Raw genomic sequence first — 21,941 nt, 5'->3', positions numbered from 1 at the left:
CCCTCCCGCCGCAGCCGCAGTGGCCGGCGCCGCAGCCAGGAGCCATGGGCAACATCTCCTCCAACATCTCGGCCTTTCAGTCCCTGCATATCGTCATGTTGGGCTTGGACTCGGCCGGCAAGACCACTGTGCTCTACCGGCTCAAGTTCAACGAGTTCGTGAACACTGTGCCCACCATCGGCTTCAACACCGAGAAGATCAAGCTGAGCAACGGCACGGCCAAGGGCATCAGCTGCCACTTCTGGGACGTGGGCGGCCAGGAGAAGCTGCGGCCGCTGTGGAAGTCCTACAGCCGTTGCACGGACGGCATCATCTACGTGGTGGACTCGGTGGACGTGGACCGGCTGGAGGAGGCCAAGACGGAGCTGCACAAGGTGACCAAGTTCGCCGAGAACCAGGGCACGCCGCTCTTGGTCATCGCCAACAAGCAGGACCTGCCCAAGTCGCTGCCGGTGGCCGAGATCGAGAAGCAGCTGGCGCTGCACGAGCTCATCCCGGCCACCACCTACCACGTCCAGCCGGCGTGCGCCATCATCGGCGAGGGCCTCACCGAGGGCATGGACAAGCTCTATGAGATGATCCTGAAACGCAGGAAGTCCCTCAAGCAGAAGAAGAAGCGGTAATGCGCCCGGAGCGACCGGGGAGCGAGCGAGAGCGTCAAGAATGAATGGATGGATGGGTGGATGGATGGATGGATGGATGAGCGAGAACCCGCGCCCGCGAACAAAGACAGCGAACCAAAGCGATGCTTCGAATTTTTAAAACGGAATCTCTGCACCCAAATGCAGGACTGGTGACTTAAGGAGCTGCGAAGGCTGGTTTACCGGCCTGCTCTCGACCTGCCCCCCACCCCCAGCTCAGGGGACCTTTTGTCTGAACGCCAGAGCTACTGAAGGCGTCGGGGGACCGTGGTGGGGAGTGGAAGTGCCGGTCCTGCCGTCAGCCCTCCCAGCCCCAGTTGCGAGGCTCAATTGTTGGAGAGACAAAAGCGATTTCTTCCTACTCCTGCTGGGCCAGAAGTTCAGGCTGCCCCGCCCCCACTGGGGGATCGCACCTGTGAGTTACCTGAGGTATGCATTTCCCAGAACCCTGGGCGTACCCACCTGGGGGGCATGTTGGCTCTGGGGGGACCATCCCTCCTTGCATTCGGGGGCCGTGAAGCTGAGTAATTTTCGGTCGCAGGGCAGGCCCCTGTTGAAATTTCATTTGTCCTGCTCTGGGCCCAAAGGAGGTGATGGTTTGGGTCATCAGAGGACTGCCTGGGATGGTGCAGCGGGCACGGAGCGCTGTGCTGGCCTGGCTGGGGATGGCCGCGGAGATGCCCTTTTCCTGGTGCTTTGTGGTGGCTGCAGAAGACCAGTGTTGTTGAGAACTGCTTTTCAGCCTGGAATCAGACATCTTCCAGATGGTTTGGACCCTATCCATGTGTAGGTCATTATCACACAAAGAGACCAATAAAAATTAAAAAAAAAAAAAAAAAAAAAAAAGACGAACTATTGGAGGTGGTGGCCAATGATGCACTTACTGTTTGCAGGATAGTTAAAGGTGTTTAAAGGGTAAGGCTTTTGGTGTAAATGCTGGATGGGGTGTGTGTGTGTGTGGATATAGGGACCTCCCTCTGTACTGTGTAATCGGCATTAATACCTAGACTCATATGTATGGAATTTTAAATTCTCTTAGCCTACTGATTGGTTTGGGTGAGCACACCAGCTGCAGATGTGTGCTGAATTGCAAGATGGTATTTTTTTTTAACCAAGGGATGTCTTGTAATACTAACCGCGTGATGATGGGTTTTCAGACATGTTTAAAAAAAAAAACGTTTACAAATGAATACTTACCTTAGAAATATTCACCTTAGGAAAAAAGACTTTGCTCTGCCCTTTTATATTCCTTTACGCTGCAAGTGGCGACATGTTCAGATTTCTAATTTGGTTCATTGTGGCCTATCTGGTTTAAGTATTTCATTAAAAATGTCTCGTTAGAGTATTTGATGTCATGCACCAAAAAAATAAAACCCCACCTTGCAAAAGCTGACCTCGTTGCATGGAATTAAAAGAGAAGGAAAAACACAAGGATGAAGTCCTTCTGAATTCATTCTTGTGGGAACTGGCCTTCGGAGCCAGCCAGCACTTTGGGCAAATGCAAACAACAATGAGTGCTTGAGATAAAAGAAAGTGTGACGTCATGGTCACTGGTACTCAGGCACTTCACAGTTTACTTGAAAGAGGCTTTGGAAAATAGATAAAGTGAAAGAAGAATAAATACATATTTTTAATAATGTAATTTTAAAAATCCTTTATAATCAGGACTCAGTCTTGGTTTGCAGAAGCTGTCATTTACCCGGAAACACAGTATCAAAAGGGAAACTTAAAACATACTGTTTGATTTTTTTAGTCCCTCTTACAATCCATGTTTTCAGATAGAATTATGACTTTCCCCCCACTGTTACACATTTCTTTACAAAGGAGACCTGTAGAAATGGGACATGATCATGCTCGAGCATGTGAGTTCGTCAAATTATGAGGCCATGCCTATTGTCCATTACACACCGAATGTTAATTTAAGAACCAGAGGCAGAAGTTCTGGCTTCCTGTTTGAAACCCAATTCCTATATGAAATTTTTTAAACGCAGAAACCTAGCAGCCCAGCTGCTTTTTCTCTTTCGTCGGTGTATTTGGTACCCCTCCAATGCTGGTCTTTTTGTAGAAACTCAGTAGAGAAAGTCTAGCTAAGCAGTGTTGAAAAGCCTGCAAGATTTCAGTTTACATATCGACAGCATATTCACTGATTTCTAAATGGGCTGGTCCCATCATCTGAAGATTCTGTATAGAATTATTAAAAAAAAAAATCCATCTTTCTTTATTTTCTTCACATGCGACAATTTCTTAAGCACTTTGACATTTTGGTAGTTCCACACTATTGAGAGAATAATATATTTATTTTGTGACATTGCAGATGCCAAATACTGTAACCTTCTCGTGATAACAATACTTAGGTTCAACATCACTGTTCAAACCCTGTCATGCTTTAAAACTGATGCGAGATGATTTTGTTTTTTGCATAATCAATACTTAAGGGTGCAATCAACTGTTAGTAATTGTGCAGTAAAGTAAAGCCCTGTGGTGTATCAACTACTAGTTAAGAGTCTCAGTTGATTTCTGTAATGTTTGACCTAATATTAACCCATTTTGTCTCTGACCTAACAGAGGAAGCACAGATCAAATCACCTTGGAGTGGTCACCGGGGGGACAGGGAGCCCCGACCAATGTATCAATGGGTGATTTATGATGCCTTCTGCCCTTTGGCGAGTGAATGGGTTTCCCATAGGGGAAGTTGGCCTCCCTTCGTGAGCTTTGAAAGTGTTTTCTAATAGACACAGGGAGGCCAGTTTTGTTTCAGAGCAATTATCTTCCCAAATTCTCTGTTCTGGTGTTGGGACTGTGTGCCCTGGTTTCTGTTTTCCTTTCTACTGCTGTAATTCTCTGTCTCATCATCCTCCTTTTTGTTTCCATAGCCTTTTATAATGCATATATGATGCTGTGAACAGAAATAAATTATTTATACAATCAAACGACTGGGGAGATTTTCTGTGGTTTTGTTTTTTGGTTTTTTTTTTTTTTTTTTGACGTCGCTGGTATTCATTCTCTAGACCTCTGCTGAGTGAGGGGATGGATCACAAGATGGTGTCTGGGGTTCTAATCGATTCTAGGGCTGTATCAGTCATCTCTGGATTTTTGGTATCAGGGTCTAGGTCTGCCGTGCATGGTGGATCTGGACGCTAAAATGCAGGAGTCTCTATGCATTTGGGACTCGTTCACTTGTGCCTGCCCTTCGGCTGGGTGCCTTCCACTGAGTCATCCCAAATCCTTTAGGAAAATGGCCTCAATGTCTAGCCCTTCCTCAGCACTCTCATTTACTAAAAAGGTCATTAATTGGTAATTACTTCAAAAATGTAATTTTATAAAATTGGAAATAGCTATGTGCTAATATAAGAACGCTGGAAGTTACAAAGCTACTCTATCTTGGCTGTGTCTCTCTGCTCAGTACCTGGGCTGAGTCCATGATTTTTGAGTCCAAGGCTTGAGCTCTCTAAAATAGCAGGTGTAGTAAGACCCTCACACTCTGTAGACTCTGCAGAGAAAAGGTCCACTTTCTAGAGAAAAATGCGACTGGGCCAGAACCAATAGAACCTTGAATGGGTGCAATGGGTAGCACCTGGAGGCACCTGGCAGGTGTTAAGCGACAGGCTTAATTGTTACTAAGTGATGGTTAAGACCCCAGTGGGGTGTGGGGTCTCTTAAGCATGGAGCCCAAAAGAGCCAGTTCCAAATTCTGGCTCAAGTGCCTAGAGCCCTGTGATTTTGCTCAAGTCATTTCCCTCTGAGCCTCAGTTTCTTATGTGTAAAACGGGATCATAATTGTGCCTCAAAGCATTGTTGGGAGGATGCAGCAGGATAATACAGGTGAAGCGCTCGGCCCCATGCCTGGCACACAGCAAGTGCTCAATAGCTTTAGATTTGTTGTTATTGGCTGCCAACAACATGAGGAACGTGTGATAACCTAACCTTCCTACAGGCCTTTAAGTCAGGTCCTTGCACTCTCCCTTTCAGCCATACTTCTTGGTATCCTCATCCCACTAAAACCTAGGCTGCTGACTCTGTGCTCGGGCCGGAATGGAGTGAAAAACAAGCAGCTGGAGACTCTCTGATCAACCCAGGTGGTCTTCTCCTCCAAAGGTGTGAGAGGCTGAATTAGGTGTCAAACTTAGGTTGCCAGATTCTTGAATTCATTACTTTTCATACATCCCATATCACTAGGCTGTGATTCCCTCAAAGCAGGGAGATCTTTAATTGCCGGTGCCTAGCATAGTACTAAGGATATAGCAGTTGCTCAGTAAATATTGGCTGAATGACTTAATTCCTGTCAATTAGTTTTAGTCACAAACTTTAGGCATTAAATGAAATTACTATCTCCTATTAAATATTTAAACGAAAATAGACAAAATGTTATTCTTCCAGATCAGTATTATGAGATGAATCATTGCTCCAACCAAGCGTGTTGAAACTTACACATTGGTGAACGCATTTGTGGGTTTAGAGGTTTTTCTTTAAAAATGAGCATGGCTTGACTTTAGTCATTCACATTGCCGCAGGAACTAATTATTGGGACCTAGATTACATCAAAAGGGCACAGATGCTGTTTCTGAAACCTAAAAAACAGCTGAAAAACCAGTTAGGAACTATTGTGGCTCCCTAGGAGTAAAAATGTTGAGAATCAAAAGAAGCAAAGACCAAAACCCTTGCTTTATGGGGCGACCTTAATTTAACCTTGATTCAACAAATACATTCTTGGGGAGCTGAGTGACATGTGATACTTAGACAACATCAATCATTTTTTGTTTTCTAGAAAATTAACTGCAAGTGACCCCATTCCTGACCCCTAGTAACCAAGGAGGTTGATGTTAATCCAAAGCCACTGTCCTATTTCCCCCAGTCTGAACTTTTCCTTCACGGTTTTGATTCTTCATTTATAAGGTTTTTTTTGGTAGACCAGGGACTCCTGGCCTTACTGTTTTGTGTCTTTATGCTTGTCTCCAGAGCTTGGGTTCTTGGAACGATCCTGTTACCAGCGTTAACTGTTAGACTGTTTTGATGTCACGATCATGTGGTAGCAAGGAAGGACAAAATTATGTGCATACGACTGATGTGAACATTAAAGGTTTGACATGAAAAAAGTAAGAAGAGAACAAACGCAGAACTTGACAGTCCTTGATTTAGCAGCTCTCTGGCTGCCCAGCTGAATAACCTCTCTTCTGCTTTGCGTCCTGATGTAGGTCTGATGCCCACAGCTTGGCATTTGCCTGCCAGGAAGGAATCCGCCATCTCAGTTGATACGCAGGCATTTCTCTTCTCTCCTCATTCGGCTGTCTCGTACATGTTCACTTATCCTTAAAACAGCCCTCTCCTTCTGGCTCTCCCTGGCTCAGCTGAAACTCGTTTAAAATAGAATTTGCACAAGACGTTGGAGGATTTTATACATTTGTTTTGCACCAGTTCTGAACTTAAGCGTGGGGCTGCGTCAGTTTCAGAGAGGAACTTGCAATGTGAGGGTTTCTGAGAAAGTAGCCTGTTGTTTCTTCCCCAAGATTAGAAGTGAGAATGAAAGATCTGTGTTACTTACTCCACCTAAGTTCTCAGAATATACAGTGGCTTTCTTTGAATGGTACCACCTGACATGCAACTCTGGGCGTGAACTGCTCCTAATGCAGAATGTAACTGTGACTGCATTCTGCATGGAGCATGGCAGCATGGCGTGAAAGACGTAACCAAAACAAGCAATTTTTAAAGTTGTTTTTATAGCATGCCTTTTAGAAGGCAAGCATCTCATTTGCATTTGTTAATTAAAATTACTCTAGCGTAGTACCATTAAGCACAGCCCAGTTTATAGTCCCTGTTAGTCCTAGATGATCATAGTAATAGCCATGGCAGCCTTTACTGAGTGCTTAGTATATGCTAGGTACCATGCTAAGTGCTTCACATGCTTGATAACTTTTCCTCCCAAAGGCCCCAAGATACCAACTCATTTTATTTGCACTTACAGATGAGGAAACCGAGGTTAAGAGGAGATTAGCTAATGTTCTGCAAGGGTGGAACTAGTTTAAGCCCCAGGTCCCTTCAACCCAAGGGCTGGGCTCTTGGAGGCTCCACTAACCTGCTGCTCTTAGATCGGGAAGGTTCTGCAGTTTAAAAAAATATGGAGCTCTGGGCCAACCACGGTGGCTCACTCCTGTAATCCCAGCACTTTGGGAGGCAGAGGCAGGTGGATCACCTGAGGTCAGGAGTTTGAGACCAGCCGGCCAACATGGTGAAACCCTGTCTCTACTAAAACTACAAAAAATTAGCGGGGCATTGTGGCAGGCACCTGTAATCCTAGCTACTTGGGAGGCTGAAGCATGAGAATCTCTTGAACCCAGTAGACGGAGTTTACAGTGAGCCGAGATCGTACCACTGAACTCCAGCCTGGGCGACAGAGCGAGATTCCGTCTAAAAAAATAATAATAAATAAATCTGGTGCTCCGGATCTAGGAAGACGAGGATGGAGGGTTTGTGTTGCCAGCCTGTATCACCACCCTCATGCTGATAACAGAAAGGGTGACCTCCTTCCCTTCCCCCTTCCCCCTTCCCCCACCGCCAGGTCTCTGCCGACGTCCTAGTACTGCACCTTGCTTTCTCTCCTTGGCACATCCCAGTGTCTAGAAGACAATCCGTCTTGTTTCAGATTCTGTCCCTGAATAATTTTGTTTTCAGTTTTCCTTTCAGGAGTGTTTGTCAGGGACGATGCCTACCCCACACAGGGTGGACAGGGAGGAGTGTCAGGTGTCACTGGGTCTGCATTTGGGGATGTGATCTTGAATGAATCACCTGTCTAACTCCTCTCAACCTCAGACCCCTCAACTACAGGATGAGGCTGAGAATCCCTGTCCTGCTTACCTCTCAGGATTGTTTTAAAGGTAAAATGAAACACTAGATGGAAAAGCACCGTGCAAGCTACAAGGCAAGTCATACACACGGCAGGGATCCATATGATGCTTCGGCTGTGACCCCTTCTCCCCGCTGATGGCAGGATGCCCACTCCTGCTTGTAGGGGAATTCTGCTGGTCTGTTTTTCACAGACAGGCCAAACAGCCCTAGTGCTTGCTCTCTCTTCATTTTCACTGATAAGACTTCCAGCTCATGGAGAGTAAACCAAAGGAGACTTCCTAAGGGAAAACATCTCTCCTTGCGAGATTCTGGGCTTAGAATCTTTAGTGGAAGTTTCCAGTAAGTGACTGTGGGGGAAACAAGCCTCCTCTATCTGTGGTTTGCAGAATTCTGATTCCTCTAATGGCTACTCCTGAATGTTTCCATTTCCTTAAACGCTAACTCACTGTGCAGTTAATTTCAACTGCCTATGCCTCATAACAACTAAAAAAACTACACTTGTGACATTTAAAAGGCATCATGGTAAGTAATGATGATTGCAACAGTTTATTTCATAAATATGTGTTTGAATCCATTACATGAATGAAAATTTGCATTGCTATGTAATTTGAAGTGTGCTGGGATGCTGTGTTTATTGAATAAAAAAGGCTTCCAAAAACAGTATGGACAGCCAATTGTGACACCCACAATATTAGGGAGACTGTGATATAGGCGAAGTACTTGTCCTCAGAGGGCTGATATTCTGGTAGGTGAGTCAGGCCTAAATGCTCAAGTGAGGTGCTTGACTCCAGTGCAGAGCATCCATCATTTTACCAAAGAGAAAGTCACACATTTAACCAAACCCACCATTGCAAGCCACACCAGCCTTGGAGTAGAGCCGGAAGCAATGTGTGTTCCCAAAGCGTATTACTCTGTGGTCCCGGTACCTGCAATGTGAAGAATTCTGCCCCCCTCAAAATCCTTCTCCAACTCTTTCAGAGATTTCCTGGGGCAGGGAGGGATGTTCATTGTACATGTGTCCTCAGCCTCCTCCACTTCCTTTCCTGCCCTGACTCCTGGAGGGAGTTTTACAGGTTTTTGAGAAGCTGATCATCATGGTCAGCATGATGGCCCAAACTGCTGGTCCCAAACACTGGTGACCCCACCTGGGTCTGCCCCATTCTCAATGTCCAGCAGGTATTTCTGGGGCCTGGCTCCTCAGTGTCTGCTCTTGCACATAAGGAACACAGGAATCAAAGAGCCCAGGGATTATCTGAGTGTCTAATGCTGTGCCATCCCAGAATCCCCCTTTTATCTGACACTGGCTCTCTCTCCTGGAGCCGTTCTTGGGTGTATCAGCCCACTAGTCCCCTCCATGGAGTTCTTCCCAAGAGATGCCTTAGCTGATTAGAAATCCTGGGATGGATGGGAATCTTGGTGTGGGCCCAGCTCAGGGTTCTAAACCAGGGCTCCATCAACCTCAAGGGAAATGTGTGGTCTGCCTGCAATCTGGTTGCTGTCATAGAGTTAAGAATTTCCTGCAGAAGTATTGAGAATGACCACTTCCCCCTGAAATCCAGGCTGTGTCTTAATTCTGCTCTTCCTGCATTTGGTTGTATAGATAACTGGATGCTGGAATCAGAGATTAAAGGATCTGATGTGGGGTGAAGGCCTCAGAAGGAGATACTGCAGGTAATCTATACAGATCAATATCTTATCGTCTTGCTGGCAGGACCCTGATTTTGCTTGGATGGCACCTTCTGTCTCATGGTTGTGTATTCAGAAAAGGCTACCCTATCCCCAGCTTTAAAAGAAATTAGTATCAACCATAAAATCAATCATTGCTGTTGCCTGCAATTTGCTTAGGATAGGCCATGTTGCCATTCTGACCAATGAGGATGAAAGGAAAGGCTTTTTGTAGAAGACAGAGTGGGTGGGCTTTGGGAAAAAAAATTTATTTTGGAAAATGAGACATAGAGACCATATGGCTCTCCTTTGCTGCCTCTGAATTTCAGTGAATGAAGATGTGATGCCTGGAGTGACTGCAGCCATCCTGATACCACGAGGAGAGCCAACCCAGACACTAAGGATGGCAGAAAGGAAATATGAAAGGAACGTGGGTCTTAGAAAATGTCATCGAACTGCTGAAATAACCAACCCAGGACTGCCTGAACTCAGGGCTTGGGATTTCAGCTATCCTTCAGACACCATCACCAACCCTGACGTTGCAAAAACAATGAGAGCTCCCTACAAGAGCGGCCACGTGAGAGAAGCCTCTCCACCCGCTCTGTGTGTGACAACAGGTCACAAGCAGATGGAAACCTGCCTTGCTTGGCCCAGTCTGGGGGAGTGGGAGGACTGACTGCTCCCAGCCTGGTTTGACAGTTACTGCCAAGGAGCCAAGGATGTTCTGGCCACAAGAGTGTAATTCAGAGTAAACAGCTGAGAACGTCATTCATTGTTAAGCCCTTTACCACCGCTCATTTTGTCAAAAGAAATTATTCTGATAATATTAATTACTGCCATTCATGGAGTGTTTGTTTTATACTAGATGCTGAATTGAGCACTTGACAGTCATCTCAGAGACATTTAATCCTCTCTGAAGCACTATGAGGTAGGCATATACTTCCTGTCTGCACCAGCTGCCTCCTTTGGATAGACAGACAGACAGACAGATAATCTTGAAAACAAAGGTCAACCACTTTTGGAGTGTCAAGCACTGAGCCAATCACATTAGATGGGCTGTTCTTCTTACCCCTGACAATAAACATCATGGAATCAGGACTAGTTTTATCATTAGCCTCACTACAGAGATACAGAAACAGGCTTGAAGGTGCTAGGTGCCTTGCCAGGGTCACAGTGCTACTATGCAGAGTGAGGATTTGAACGCAGGCAGTTTGACCTCAGAGCCTGTGCACCTGCCATGAGGCAGCTCTACATGGCCCTGAGCTGGAAACTGGCACATGGCAGGTACCCCAGGATATCTGTCTCATGAATGGACTCCTAACTGGTGCAGCGTCCGCCATTGCAGCTGAGAAGGGCCGCACAGGGATCTCTGAACCAGCGCCTTTCAAATCTGATGGGCATACTTACTGCCTGCCTGGGGATTCTGCTGTATCCTGCATCCTGAGTTGGTGGGACTGGGGTGTGTCATAAGATTCTGCTTTTCTAGTAAGTTCCCAGTGAGCCTGATGCTGCTGTTCCCTGAATGCAAGCATCAGAGCATTCATTCATTCTTCAGGAGTTGCCAGACCTTGGCTTTGTATCATGCCAACACCTCGGAAGATTTCGTGCCTCAGCCATATTTCTCTGGCCCCTTTAAAGCAGCAGCTGTCAACCATGGGTGATTTTTGTCCTCCAGATGCAATGGCAGTATCCTGAGACATGCTTGGGCGTCACTACTAAGGGGAGGGGGCTACAGGCATTAGGTGGGTAGAGGCCAGGATGCCACTGAACATCTTACAGTGCCTGGGACAGCCCCCCAAACAATGATCTGGCCCAGAATGTCAATAGCACTGAGGTCGAGGAACCCTGCAGGAAGTCTTTGCACTGGCAGTTCCCCCTCCCTAGGACACTTGTCCCCCAAGGGACTGCCTGGCTCCATCCTTCCTTTCCTTTGGGTCTTTGCTCCAACTTCCCCTTCCAGGCACGGCCTTCCCCAGCCTCATTTTAAATTGTAACTCCCATCTCTCACTGTCTCTCCCCTCCCTGCATCATTTTTCTCCACGGAACATAATTCCACTGACATAATATGCATTTTCCTCAATTATTTGTTCATTGCCTGTCTCTCCTATGTGTTAGTTTCCCACTGCTCCTGTAAAAAAATGGCCACAAACTTAGTGGCCCCCAAATAACACAAACGCATTCTCGTACAGTTCTAGGAATCAGATGGCCTCAAATCCAGGTGTCAGCAGAGGTTGTTCCTTCTGCAGCCCCAGGGGAGAGTGTTCCTCGCCTTCTCCAGCTTCTGAAGGCTGCCCACGTTCCTTGACTCATGGCCTCCCTTTTATTAGGTTGGTGCAAAAGTAATTGGAGTTACTAACGGTAAAAAATGCAATTACTTTTGCACCAACCTAATATCTTCAAAGCCAGCCGCAAATCTCTTCTGCACCTTCAAATCTCTCTCTGACTCTGGCCTTTCTCTTATAAGAACCCTTATGAAGACATTGGGTTCCCACCCAAATAATCCAGGACAAACTCCCCACCTCAAGGTCCTCAGCTTAATCACATCCACAGTATTCTTTTTACCATGTGGGGTAACATATTCACAGGTTTCAGCAATTAGGACATGAGCATTTGGGGGACCATTATTCTGCCCACCACCCCCTCCTAGAATGAAAGCACCACAGAGGCAGAGAGTTTTATCTAAATCCCCAGAGCCTAGCACGGGGCCTGGTACTTAGCAATACTCATGTATTGGATGATGAATAACCGTTGGTTTTCAGAAGAAATAAATAGAACACCGGAAGCAACAGAAGACACCCCCCCCCCACCTTGAAAATATGGCTCAGCTGTAAGAGTCAAACCTTAATGTCGATTTGCTGTGGATGAGTATCGGTATATAAGAAGGAAACTTAAAGAGACAGGCTACTGTCCTGGCCAGAGTTAGAGCTGGACAAAGCAGTCAGTGGATCCACATAAGGATGGTGTCCACCCACAAGGCCCAGGCCAGCCAAGAAAGCGTGGAAAATAGGAGACCCCAAGAGACGCTGGCAGCAGAGACCTCACTCTTTCAACAGCCAGTGTGGCCACCGATGGCTGCCATGGCTTTCCTACGTGGGGTGAGAAAGCCTGGACAGCAGACACAAATAAATGCCCCCTTGGTAGGTACAACTCTAACTGCAAATTAACCCGCGGACATTTTGGTTTGTGAGTTGGTGTGTTAGTTTCCCAGGGCTGCCATGGCAACGTGCCACAAACAGAAGGGCTTTGGCAACAGAACTATGTTGTCTCCTAGTTGTGGAGGCTAAAAGCCTGAGACTGAGGTGTCAGCAGGGCTGGTTCCTTCTGAGGCCACCAGGGCGTGTGTTCCAGGCCTCTCCCCCAGCTTCTGGTGGTTTGCTGGTAATCTCTGGTTTTCCTGTTTGCGGCAGCATCACCCCAACCCTCACATGACATCCTCCCTGCGTGCATGTCTCTGTGTCCAAATTTCACTTTTTGTGAGGACATGATCATGTTGGAATAGGGCTCACCTAGTGACCCCATCTAAACTTGATCATCCTCAAAGACCCTATTTCCAAATAAGGTCTCATTCACAGTACGAGGGGTTAAGACGTCAGTATCTTTTGCAGGGGATGCCATTCAACCATAACTCATGATTTCTGTGAATTGAGACATCGTGAATCTGAATCTCCAAGTTTAATTAGCTTCGAGACACCAGGAAACCACGAACTATGGGGAAGTCCTGACAGAATGCACTGAGGACAGCTGCCTGTTCACTGATTACACCTGGCCCGGTACACACTTCCCATTCAGCCTCCTACGTTCGCAGGGAGCTTTCATCTTGTTGATATTACATAATGTTTTATAGCTGAGTTTCAGGGTAAAAATCTGGGCTAAAATGCTACATTGGCTGGGAGTGGTAGCTCACGCCTATAATCTCAGCACTTTGGAAGGCCGAGGCGGGTGGATCACCTGAGGTCAAGAGTTTGAGACCAGCCTGACCAACATGGCAAAACCCTGTCTAATAAAAATACAAAAATTAGCCAGACATGGTGGTGCATGCCTGTAATCCCAGCTACCTAGAAGGCTGAGGCAGGAGAATCATTTGAACCTGAGAGGCAGAGGTTGCAGTGAGCCGAGATCACGCCATTGCACTCCAGCCTGGGTGACAGAGCGAGACTCTGTCTGGAAAAAAATTTTAAAAATGCTATCTTGAGATGTAACATATTGGCATAAATATATGAATGCAGAAAAATAAGCCTGCTATCCCAGGAGTGAGGTAAGTCAAATCCCACAGTGAGGAGATAACTAGGAGATATGCATGTCACCATGCTTAGATGGATTTTTACTTAAAATGAGAAATATGGTATGAATTAACAAAAATGCCAGGAGAGACGGTGTAACCTCAGAGCAGGTGGCAGTTTTGGAATCAGGCCTGTGTACACTCAAACTGTAGCTCAGGTTCATAACAGCTGTGTGACCCAGGGTAATTTTCTTAACTTTTCAGAGTCCACATCCGTAGAAGATGCTAAATAAATGAACAATATTTTCATTCCATTCCTGTCACTTATTAGCTGTGTGACCCTGAGCAAATTGTCAGATGCTCACTCAGCCTGTTTCCCTGTATTTAAATTGGTGCACAGGACCTACCTCACAGAGCCGCAGGTACTAAGAATAACCTATCACGAGACACAGATGCTCCTGAAGGAACCGTGTATGTGACATTTGTGACAGCCCCTAAACCTTGGTGGGATGTTAATTCTTCAACAAGATTGGAGGATCTGCTCCAAAAATAAATGCAAATAAGATTCTACTATTTTATATGGAAATGTTAAAACTAAGACATGGAGATCACTCCTCTTGTTAGTAATGTTAGTGAACATAACATCTTTTTTTTTTTTGAGTTGGAGTTTCTTGTTGCCCAGGCTAGAGTGCACTGGCGCAATCTTGGCTCACTGCAACCTCCGCCTCCAGGGTTCAAGCGATTCTCCTGCCTCAGCCCTCCCAAGTAACTAGGATCACAGGCATGTGCCACCTCAGCTGGCTAATTTTGTATTCTTAGTAGAGACAGGGTTTCTCCACGTTGTCAAGCTGGTCTCAAACTCCCTACCCAGGTAATCCACCCGCCTTGGCCTCCCGAGGTGCTGGGATTATAGGCATGAGCCACCTTGCCCTGCCTATAAAATCATTTTGTGAGAAAATCAAGTCAACCCTCATCATGAATTTCTCCCTGTTCAACTCAATAAGATACTCTTCATCTCAAGAGAAACTTTTATAGATGTGGCAATAGAAACCCAGCGTATAAGACAGTCATTAGGTTGTCTCTTATACACTTTGCAGGGTGAAAATGTCTCTGCTAAAGGTAGTGATACAAGCAAAAATCATTTACTTTTAGCTAATTTAACCAATTACGACGCAAAAAAATACTATCTTCAGCAACAAAGACAACCTAATTTAAAAATGGGCAAAGAATTTGAATAGACATGTCTCCAAAGAAGATATACAAATGGCCAATAAACACACGAAAAGATGCTCAACATCATTAGTCATTTCTGGATTGCAGATAAAACCACAATGAGACACCATTTCACACCCCTGAGGATGGCTATAATTTTAAAATAAAAAACAAAAACCAGGAAAACGAACGTTTTCATACATTACTGATGAGATGTTAGATGGTGTAGCATCTGTGGAAACAATTTGGCCATTCCTCAAAAAAATCAACAGAATTACCAACGGACTCATCAATCCCTTGCCTAGGTCTCCACCCAAGAAAGTTGAAAGTATGTGTTTACAGAAAAACTCGTGCATATATGTTCATGGAGCATTATTCATAATAGCCCCAAAGTGGAAACACCCAAATGTCCATTGACTAATGAATGGATAAACAAAATGTGGTATATCTGTACAGCAGAATATTATTCACCGATGAGAAGGAATGAGGCACTGACACATACTACAACACGGATAAACCTAGCAAACATTATGCTAAGTGAAAGAAGCCAGACACAAAAGAACACATAGTGTATGATGCCGTTTATAGGAAATGTCCACAATAGGGAAATCAGAGAGACAGAAAGTAGATAAGTGGTGGGCAGGGGCTTGGAGGGGTTGTTGGTGGGAGAGATTGATGGCAGTGGGTTCAGGGTTTCTTTTCTGGGTGATGAAAATGTTCTAGAACTAGACAGTGATGATGACTACACAGCATTATGAATGCACTCAAAATCACAATGTTGTCTTTTAAAAGCATGAATCTCATATTATGTGAATTATATCTCAAGTTTTAAAATTGAAAAAGAGACCATGTGTGGTGGCTCATGCTTGTAATCCCAGTACTCTGGGAGGCCGAGGCTAGTGGATCACCTGAGGTCAGGAGTTTGAGACAAGCCTGGCCAACATGGTGAAACTCTGTCTCTACTACAAATACAAAAATCAGCTGGGCATGGTGCCACATGCCTGTAATCCCAGCTACTCAGAAGACTGAGGCAGGGGAATCACTTGAACCCAAGAGGCAGAGGTTGCGGTGAGCTGAGATCATGCCACTGCACTCCAGCCTGGGCGACAGAGCGAGACCGTCTCAAAAACTAAAAATAAATAAAATTGAAAAAGAAAAAACCCACCAAACACAGTACCTTATCTGATGAGACTTGTCATCTTGAAAGATCCTTAGGAACGGATTCCTTTCTAGTCAGCCTGATGAGAATGATAAGTGATATCTCTGTTTACTTTTTTGTACCCAGTAGAGAGTGCCATTCTTATACGACTAACTTTGAAGAGCCAAGGAAAATGATATCCCAGGCAGATTTAATTAAGTTCTTAATGAGGGCTTGTTTGAGTTTCTGTTATCCACTGTAATTGCTACAGTTGGGCTCTTGAGTACTAAATCACATTAGAGGGTTCCTCTGGTAAGACTCAAGGGTGAACAGGCCCGGGAGAAAAAAAAAAGAAAAAAAAACAGCCTGGTGCCACTGACCAATGATTTCTAACATTTCTCCTTTCATCTTTCAGATCTTAGGTTTTCACACTCCCAGAAATATGCACTGATTCCAGAACAGCACTCCATGGTACAGGCTGTGACTTTGCAGTTTGTCTTACAGTAAAGTTAGGATGCTGATTCCGATTGCAGGTGCTTTGCCAAATGAAAGCATTTGAATGTCTACCTGTGTGCCCATTTACACTCTCAGACTCCTATAAGGAACTCATTCATCATTGTAAATCAGCCAAGGACTCAACAGTCTATAAAAAGGGTTCTTGAGTTTCCAAGCTGTTCTTCCTTGCTGTGCACATCACTCTTTGTGTCTGGATCTTCTTAAACTCACATTAACTCTAGTCTGTCTGGTTCCCTTTCAGGATTATGATCAACACCATTCAAGTTAGACATTAATCTACCGCTCCTACTGACTTGCTCCGGAATGAACACATTCTACAGATCTTTGCTTCTCAAACTGTAATACGCCAAGGACTCACCTGGGGCACTTGCTAAAAAACACCAAGTCTTGTTTATTAGGCCCAGGAGGGGCCCAAACTTCTGTACTTTTAACAAGCTGCCTGGTGATGCTAATGCTGCTGGTCTGAGTAGCAAGGAACGAAGCCATGGTTTCTGTATTGCAGAAGACAGATGCACTGCGTGATAGGCTGCCCTCGCATGTCCCCTTGCTGAGCCCAGTGTAAAGGGTGAATGCTACAGAAGGCAAATGCATGCCCATACCAGGAGAGCACCTGGAAAATGTGCAGCTCTGCCTTCACCAAGTGGATATTGCAATGGCCTCTGCCAGCACATGGGGCTGGAAGGGAAACAGCAATACCAGTTTGTTGCTAGTATGGCCTCACATATTCCTGAGACTTGTTTTGTCAGATTTCAAGGACGTCTCTCAGTATCCATGACTTTCCTAACCTTTTGTTTTTGTTTTTGTTTTTTTAGAATGTCAAGACACTCGGACCTTGGAATAGCTGCATGCATGACCCGAGGCAATGTGCAGTTTCAAGAGATACTGGCAGTCAGTACCTACACCCGACATCACAGCCCCTCCTGGTCCCTTCCACACCCACTGAGGCAGAATCTCCCTGTGCCCCTGCACACTCACGTGTCTCCCCTTTCTCAGCCCCATGGATTGAGATTGGATCATACCACTGACTCTTACCAATGTAACTAGAGGGAAAAAGGACCGTTCCAAGAGAATGTCCATTCTCCTTTCTTCCATTACCCTCTGGAGAGGGGAGTGGAGAGCAATGGATTCTAAGATAACTGAAGGAGGCCAGGTGCAGTGACTCATGCCTATAATCCCAGCACTTTGGGAGATCAAGGTGGATGGATCACTTGAGGTCAGTAGTTTGAGGCCAGCCTGACCAACATGGCAAAAACCCGTCTCTACCAAAAATACAAAAATCAGCTGGGCGTGGTGGCGTGCACCTGTAGTCCCAGCTACTTGGGAGGCTGAGGCAGGAGAATTGCTTGAACCCAAGAGGCAGAAGTTGCAGTGAGCTGAGATCGTGCCACTGCATTCTAGCCTGGGTGACAGAGTGAGACTGTCTCAAAAACAATAAAACAAAATAAAAAATAATATAACTGAGAGGCAAGATGAGAATTGCCTGGAAGCCAGAGTCACTTCTTCCTAGAGTCACTCTGCTCAGTCTGCAGCCAACTGTGATGTGAGCTAGACAAAAATCTCTGTTGTGTTGTGCCACTGAGACTTTAGAGTTTATCTGTGGACATAGCAAAGCTTAGCATGATTAGCATTGAACACCTACCCACTCCACCGACCACCACAAGAACCCACAATGCCAGGCCAGCTGTTGGTTATTAGATGGTTGGTGACAAAGAGTCTGTGCATGCAAAATTTTCTCTAATTTCTGGGCATATGTTCTCAGGGGTCTTGTCCAACCACCTTCTATTTCTTACTTTAAAAACATTTTTTTCTTCTTTAGAGTGTGGGACAGGGTGTGTTTCTTTGTGGTCCAGGCGGAATGAAGTGGCGTGATCGTAGCTCACAGCCACCTCGACTTCTTGGGCTCAAGACATCCTCCTACCTCAGCCTCCTGGGTAGCTGGGACTACAAGCATGAGCCAACACACCCAGCTAATTTTTAATTTTTTGCAGAGACAGAGTTTTGTCATCTTTCCCAGGCTAGTCTTGAACTCCTGGGCTCAAGTTGTCCTCCCCTTTGGCCTCCCAAAGTGCTGGGATTACAGGCCTAAGTCCTCAAGTCTGGCCTATTTCTTACTTTTTGTGACACAGTGCACTGCCCACTGGCACTTCCAGGTCCTCTTAATCTTTTGGCATCGAGGGCAATGCTTCTCAAAGGTCAGTGTCAGGCAAGCATCAAGCTTATTTCAATCTTTTGTTTCGCTGGCCGGCATGTATGATTATACTCCACCACAAATGAGACTAGTATCAAAGCTGGTGCTGGGGGTCAGTGGGCAGTGAAAGCTTGTCTTGGGAGGTGCATTCACTACCTGTGGCTGCTGTAGCAATGACCACACATTGGGTACAACAACAGAGCAACAGAATCACAATAAGAGGTGAATCCACTCACGGTTCCGGAGACTAGAAGTCTGAAATCAAGGTGTGGTCATGGCTGGTTCCTTCTGGAAGTTCTGGGGGAGACACTGTTCCAGGCCTCTCTCCAGCTTCTGGGGGCTTCCGGCAGCCCTCAGCATTCCTTGGCTTAAAGAGGCATCACCCCAATCTCTGACCTTCTCCGTGTCTCTCTCACCCCTTCTCTTCTCTTACTAGGACACGGGTCAATGCATTCAGGGCTGGTTCTAAATCCAAGATGACCTCATGTCAAGATCCTCAACTTCATTACACCTTCAAAGACATTTTTTCCAAAGAAGGTCTCATCCACAGGTTCTGGGTGGACATACCTTTTAGGAGGTCACCACTCCACTTGCTACAGAAGCCAATGAGAAGAGGCAAAACCCAAACAACTTATTGAAATATTCACAGAGCTTTGTAAGCTGGGAGGACACCATCTGGCTCAAGCCCATTCTATGTATCTCTCATTGTAAATTACAGTCATCCCTCAGTATCTCCAGGGAGCTGGTCCCAGGACAACCCCTCAGATACCAAAATCTGCAGAGCCTTGTGGCTTATATAAAATGTTGTAGTATTTGCAGATAACCTATGCACGTCCTCCTGTATTATAAGGAATTATCTCTAGATGCCTTGTAATGCTGAGTACAACTGTTATACTGTATTTTTTATTTGCATTACTTTAATTATCATATTGTTATTTTTATTGCTTCTTATTCCCAGATATTTTTGATATGCAGTTGGTTGAATCCTCAGATGTGGAGCAGGAGGATATAGAAGGCCGACTGTAGCCGGACACGGTATGGACAAGGTGTCATCCTGTGAGCCTTTGGGAGAGGACCCTGTCTTAACATGCACTCTGCCTGAGGAGCAGCACACTGCTGTGGTGACTGTCTCTCTCTCCCTCTTTTTTTTTTTTTTTTCTTGAAACAGAGTCTGGCTTTTTTGCCCAGGCTAGAGTGCAATGGCACAATCTCAGCTCACTGAAACCTTCGCCTCCCAGGTTCAAGGATTCTCCTGCCTCAACCTTCCAAGTAGCTGGGATTACAGGCACGCACCGCCACCCCACTTACCTAAGTTTTTGTATTTTTAGTAGAGACAGGGTTTCACCATGTTGGCCTGGCTGATTTTGAACTCCTGTCCTCAAGTGATCCACCCGCCTCAGCCTCCCAAAGTGCTGGGATTACAGGCATGAGCCACCGCGCCCAGCCTCTTTTTGTTTTTGTTAGTCTGTGTGTTGTGGTTTTGGGAATCCAATTCAAAGCACCAACATCTGATGGGAAGCCAGAGAACTTATTCTCCAAGTGGAGGGACACAGGGCAGGCTGCCCTGAACCCCTGGGCGTGTGCAATGGGCGGCCAACCTGGCACCCTTGTCAAGAAGCATTTTGCTCAAAGTAACTGAACTTCCATGAACAGAAGGTGTGTGGGTCCCACACTTGATCTTCCTGGGGGTACTGACTACAGCCATGTCACAGTTTACTCATTGAGATTAGAACAGAATGAACTGCATTATATCATTGTGAGTTTTTATAATTTAATTTCACTTGTAACACAATTATGAAAGATGATTGACGAAAGGAAAATGTGTGTGAAGATGGATGTCATATGCACTTGACACTTGACCCAATTTGATTCTCTCCCAATAGCTGAACATTAAGCATGGACCCTCGTCATTCGCCTTCCTAATCAACAAATATCTTAGTGTCCTTCCTGTGCTGCTGTGGATTTCTGATCACACAAGCCTGCTAGAAACCTGCACGCCTCTGTTCTAGCAGGATGCTAACAATGGTCTTTCTTATTCAGTCCTGAAGGTAGTGGGTATTCCCAAGAGGGGAAGCTGTGGGAGGTTACTTGCAGCTTCTTTGTGGAGCACAGCATCTGGCCTGGGGTCATCTTGGTGGGCCACATGTCTGTGATCAAGGTCACTAGCATGAAGGCAGAGGCCGGTGGGAGCAGGAGAGAATGGTAGTATGGGCAGGAAGGTTCCAGGATCTCTTGGAGTTGGCAGTAGGACTGGGCTATGAGGCCAGCACTGAGGCCAGTAGGCTTGGAGGCCTGACCTTAAGGAGGCCGAGAAGAGAGGATTAGATGCTAAGGAGCCTTTGAAATCTGCTGACATCAGACCTCCCTGAGGTGCAAGGGTGTCAGGTAATCCCCTGGAAGTTTAGTGTAATAATAATAGGAGTCATCATTTATTGAGGCCGTATTATGTTCAAGAACTTGCTAAACACTTTGTATTTTTATTTCATTTCATCTTTACGTCAGCCCCGGGAGGCAGTATATGAGTCAGGTCTCTCAGTTACAAAAACCAAACCAGGTCAAATTCAAAATAGGGAAGGATTGGAAGTACGGTGGGGTTACTCAGAGAATTGGAGGAGAATTACAGAAACTGAGGCATCCCGAGGGGCCTGGTGACTAGGAAGCAGGAGTAGGTCACCATCAGCACACACCCCACCTCTGCTCCCTTCCAGATGTTGCCTTTTTTCCTCATTTTGCAGTGGAAAGGTCTTCATATAGTGAAAAAGCACACAACTTCCCCTCCTATCATGAGATCTCTTCAAGTGTTCACTTTGAAACATTCTAGAGAAAGACTCTTATGTCCTGCTTGCATGCAGGGGCCAGTCCTGGGCTGATCCCTGTGGCCACAGAGTGGCCCATCTAGGGTATGTGCCCACCCTATGGAAGTTGGGCCTCTTAGAACAAGAAGAGGGGTGGGTACTAGAAAATACGTAGTGCAGGTAGGAATTATTATGTGCTTTGACAGATGAGTGCTGAGGCTTGGAGAGGGTCTGTGGCTTCCCCTGGGATTTGAACCCAAGTCTATTTGACGCTGCATCTTGGCTCTTAATTTGCCCTAGTGCTGCTTTGGCCAATGCCAGATAATCTTCCAGGCACAGGCTCAGGGTGCCCATGGGAGGGCCTGTTGGGAATGAATGGATGAGAACGGGGGTGATATTCAAAATGTTTAACAATCGGTATGGCATGGGCTTTGTATTCATTCCCTGTTGCTGTATTCATTCCCACTCACTGCCACAAGTGATTGGCTTGAGACAGCACAAACTTATCATCTCACGATGCTGAAGGTCAGATGTCCCCAAGTCAGTCTCACTGGGCTAAAACCAAGATGGCAGCAGGGCTGGTTCCTTCCGGAGGTTCCAGGGGAGCATTCATTCTACATCCTTTCCAGCCCTAGGGGTCACTTGCATCCTTGACTCCTGGCTCCTTCCTCAAATTCAACTTCTGCTTCCATTGTCACATCTGCTTCTCCGACTTTGACCCTCTTGG

The 21,941-nt window shown here is 45.9% G+C and overlaps 1 protein-coding gene across 1 annotated transcript; it reads left to right on the top strand.

Moving 5' to 3' along the window:
- Positions 1 to 6: 6 nt before the first annotated feature.
- Positions 7 to 3,571, top strand: ARL4C (ADP-ribosylation factor-like 4C). Its single transcript, XM_011980279.1, has 2 exons — positions 7 to 619; positions 789 to 3,571. The coding sequence occupies exons 1-2, from the start codon at positions 45 to 47 to the stop codon at positions 1,429 to 1,431; spliced, it is 1,218 nt and encodes a 405-aa protein (XP_011835669.1). The 5' UTR covers positions 7 to 44; the 3' UTR covers positions 1,432 to 3,571.
- The last annotated feature ends 18,370 nt before the right edge of the window (positions 3,572 to 21,941 follow it).

Source organism: Mandrillus leucophaeus, unplaced genomic scaffold (genome assembly GCF_000951045.1).
Source record: "Mandrillus leucophaeus isolate KB7577 unplaced genomic scaffold, Mleu.le_1.0 Scaffold21, whole genome shotgun sequence".
Lineage (NCBI taxonomy): Eukaryota > Metazoa > Chordata > Mammalia > Primates > Cercopithecidae > Mandrillus > Mandrillus leucophaeus.
This window is presented reverse-complemented; position numbering and strand designations above follow the sequence as displayed.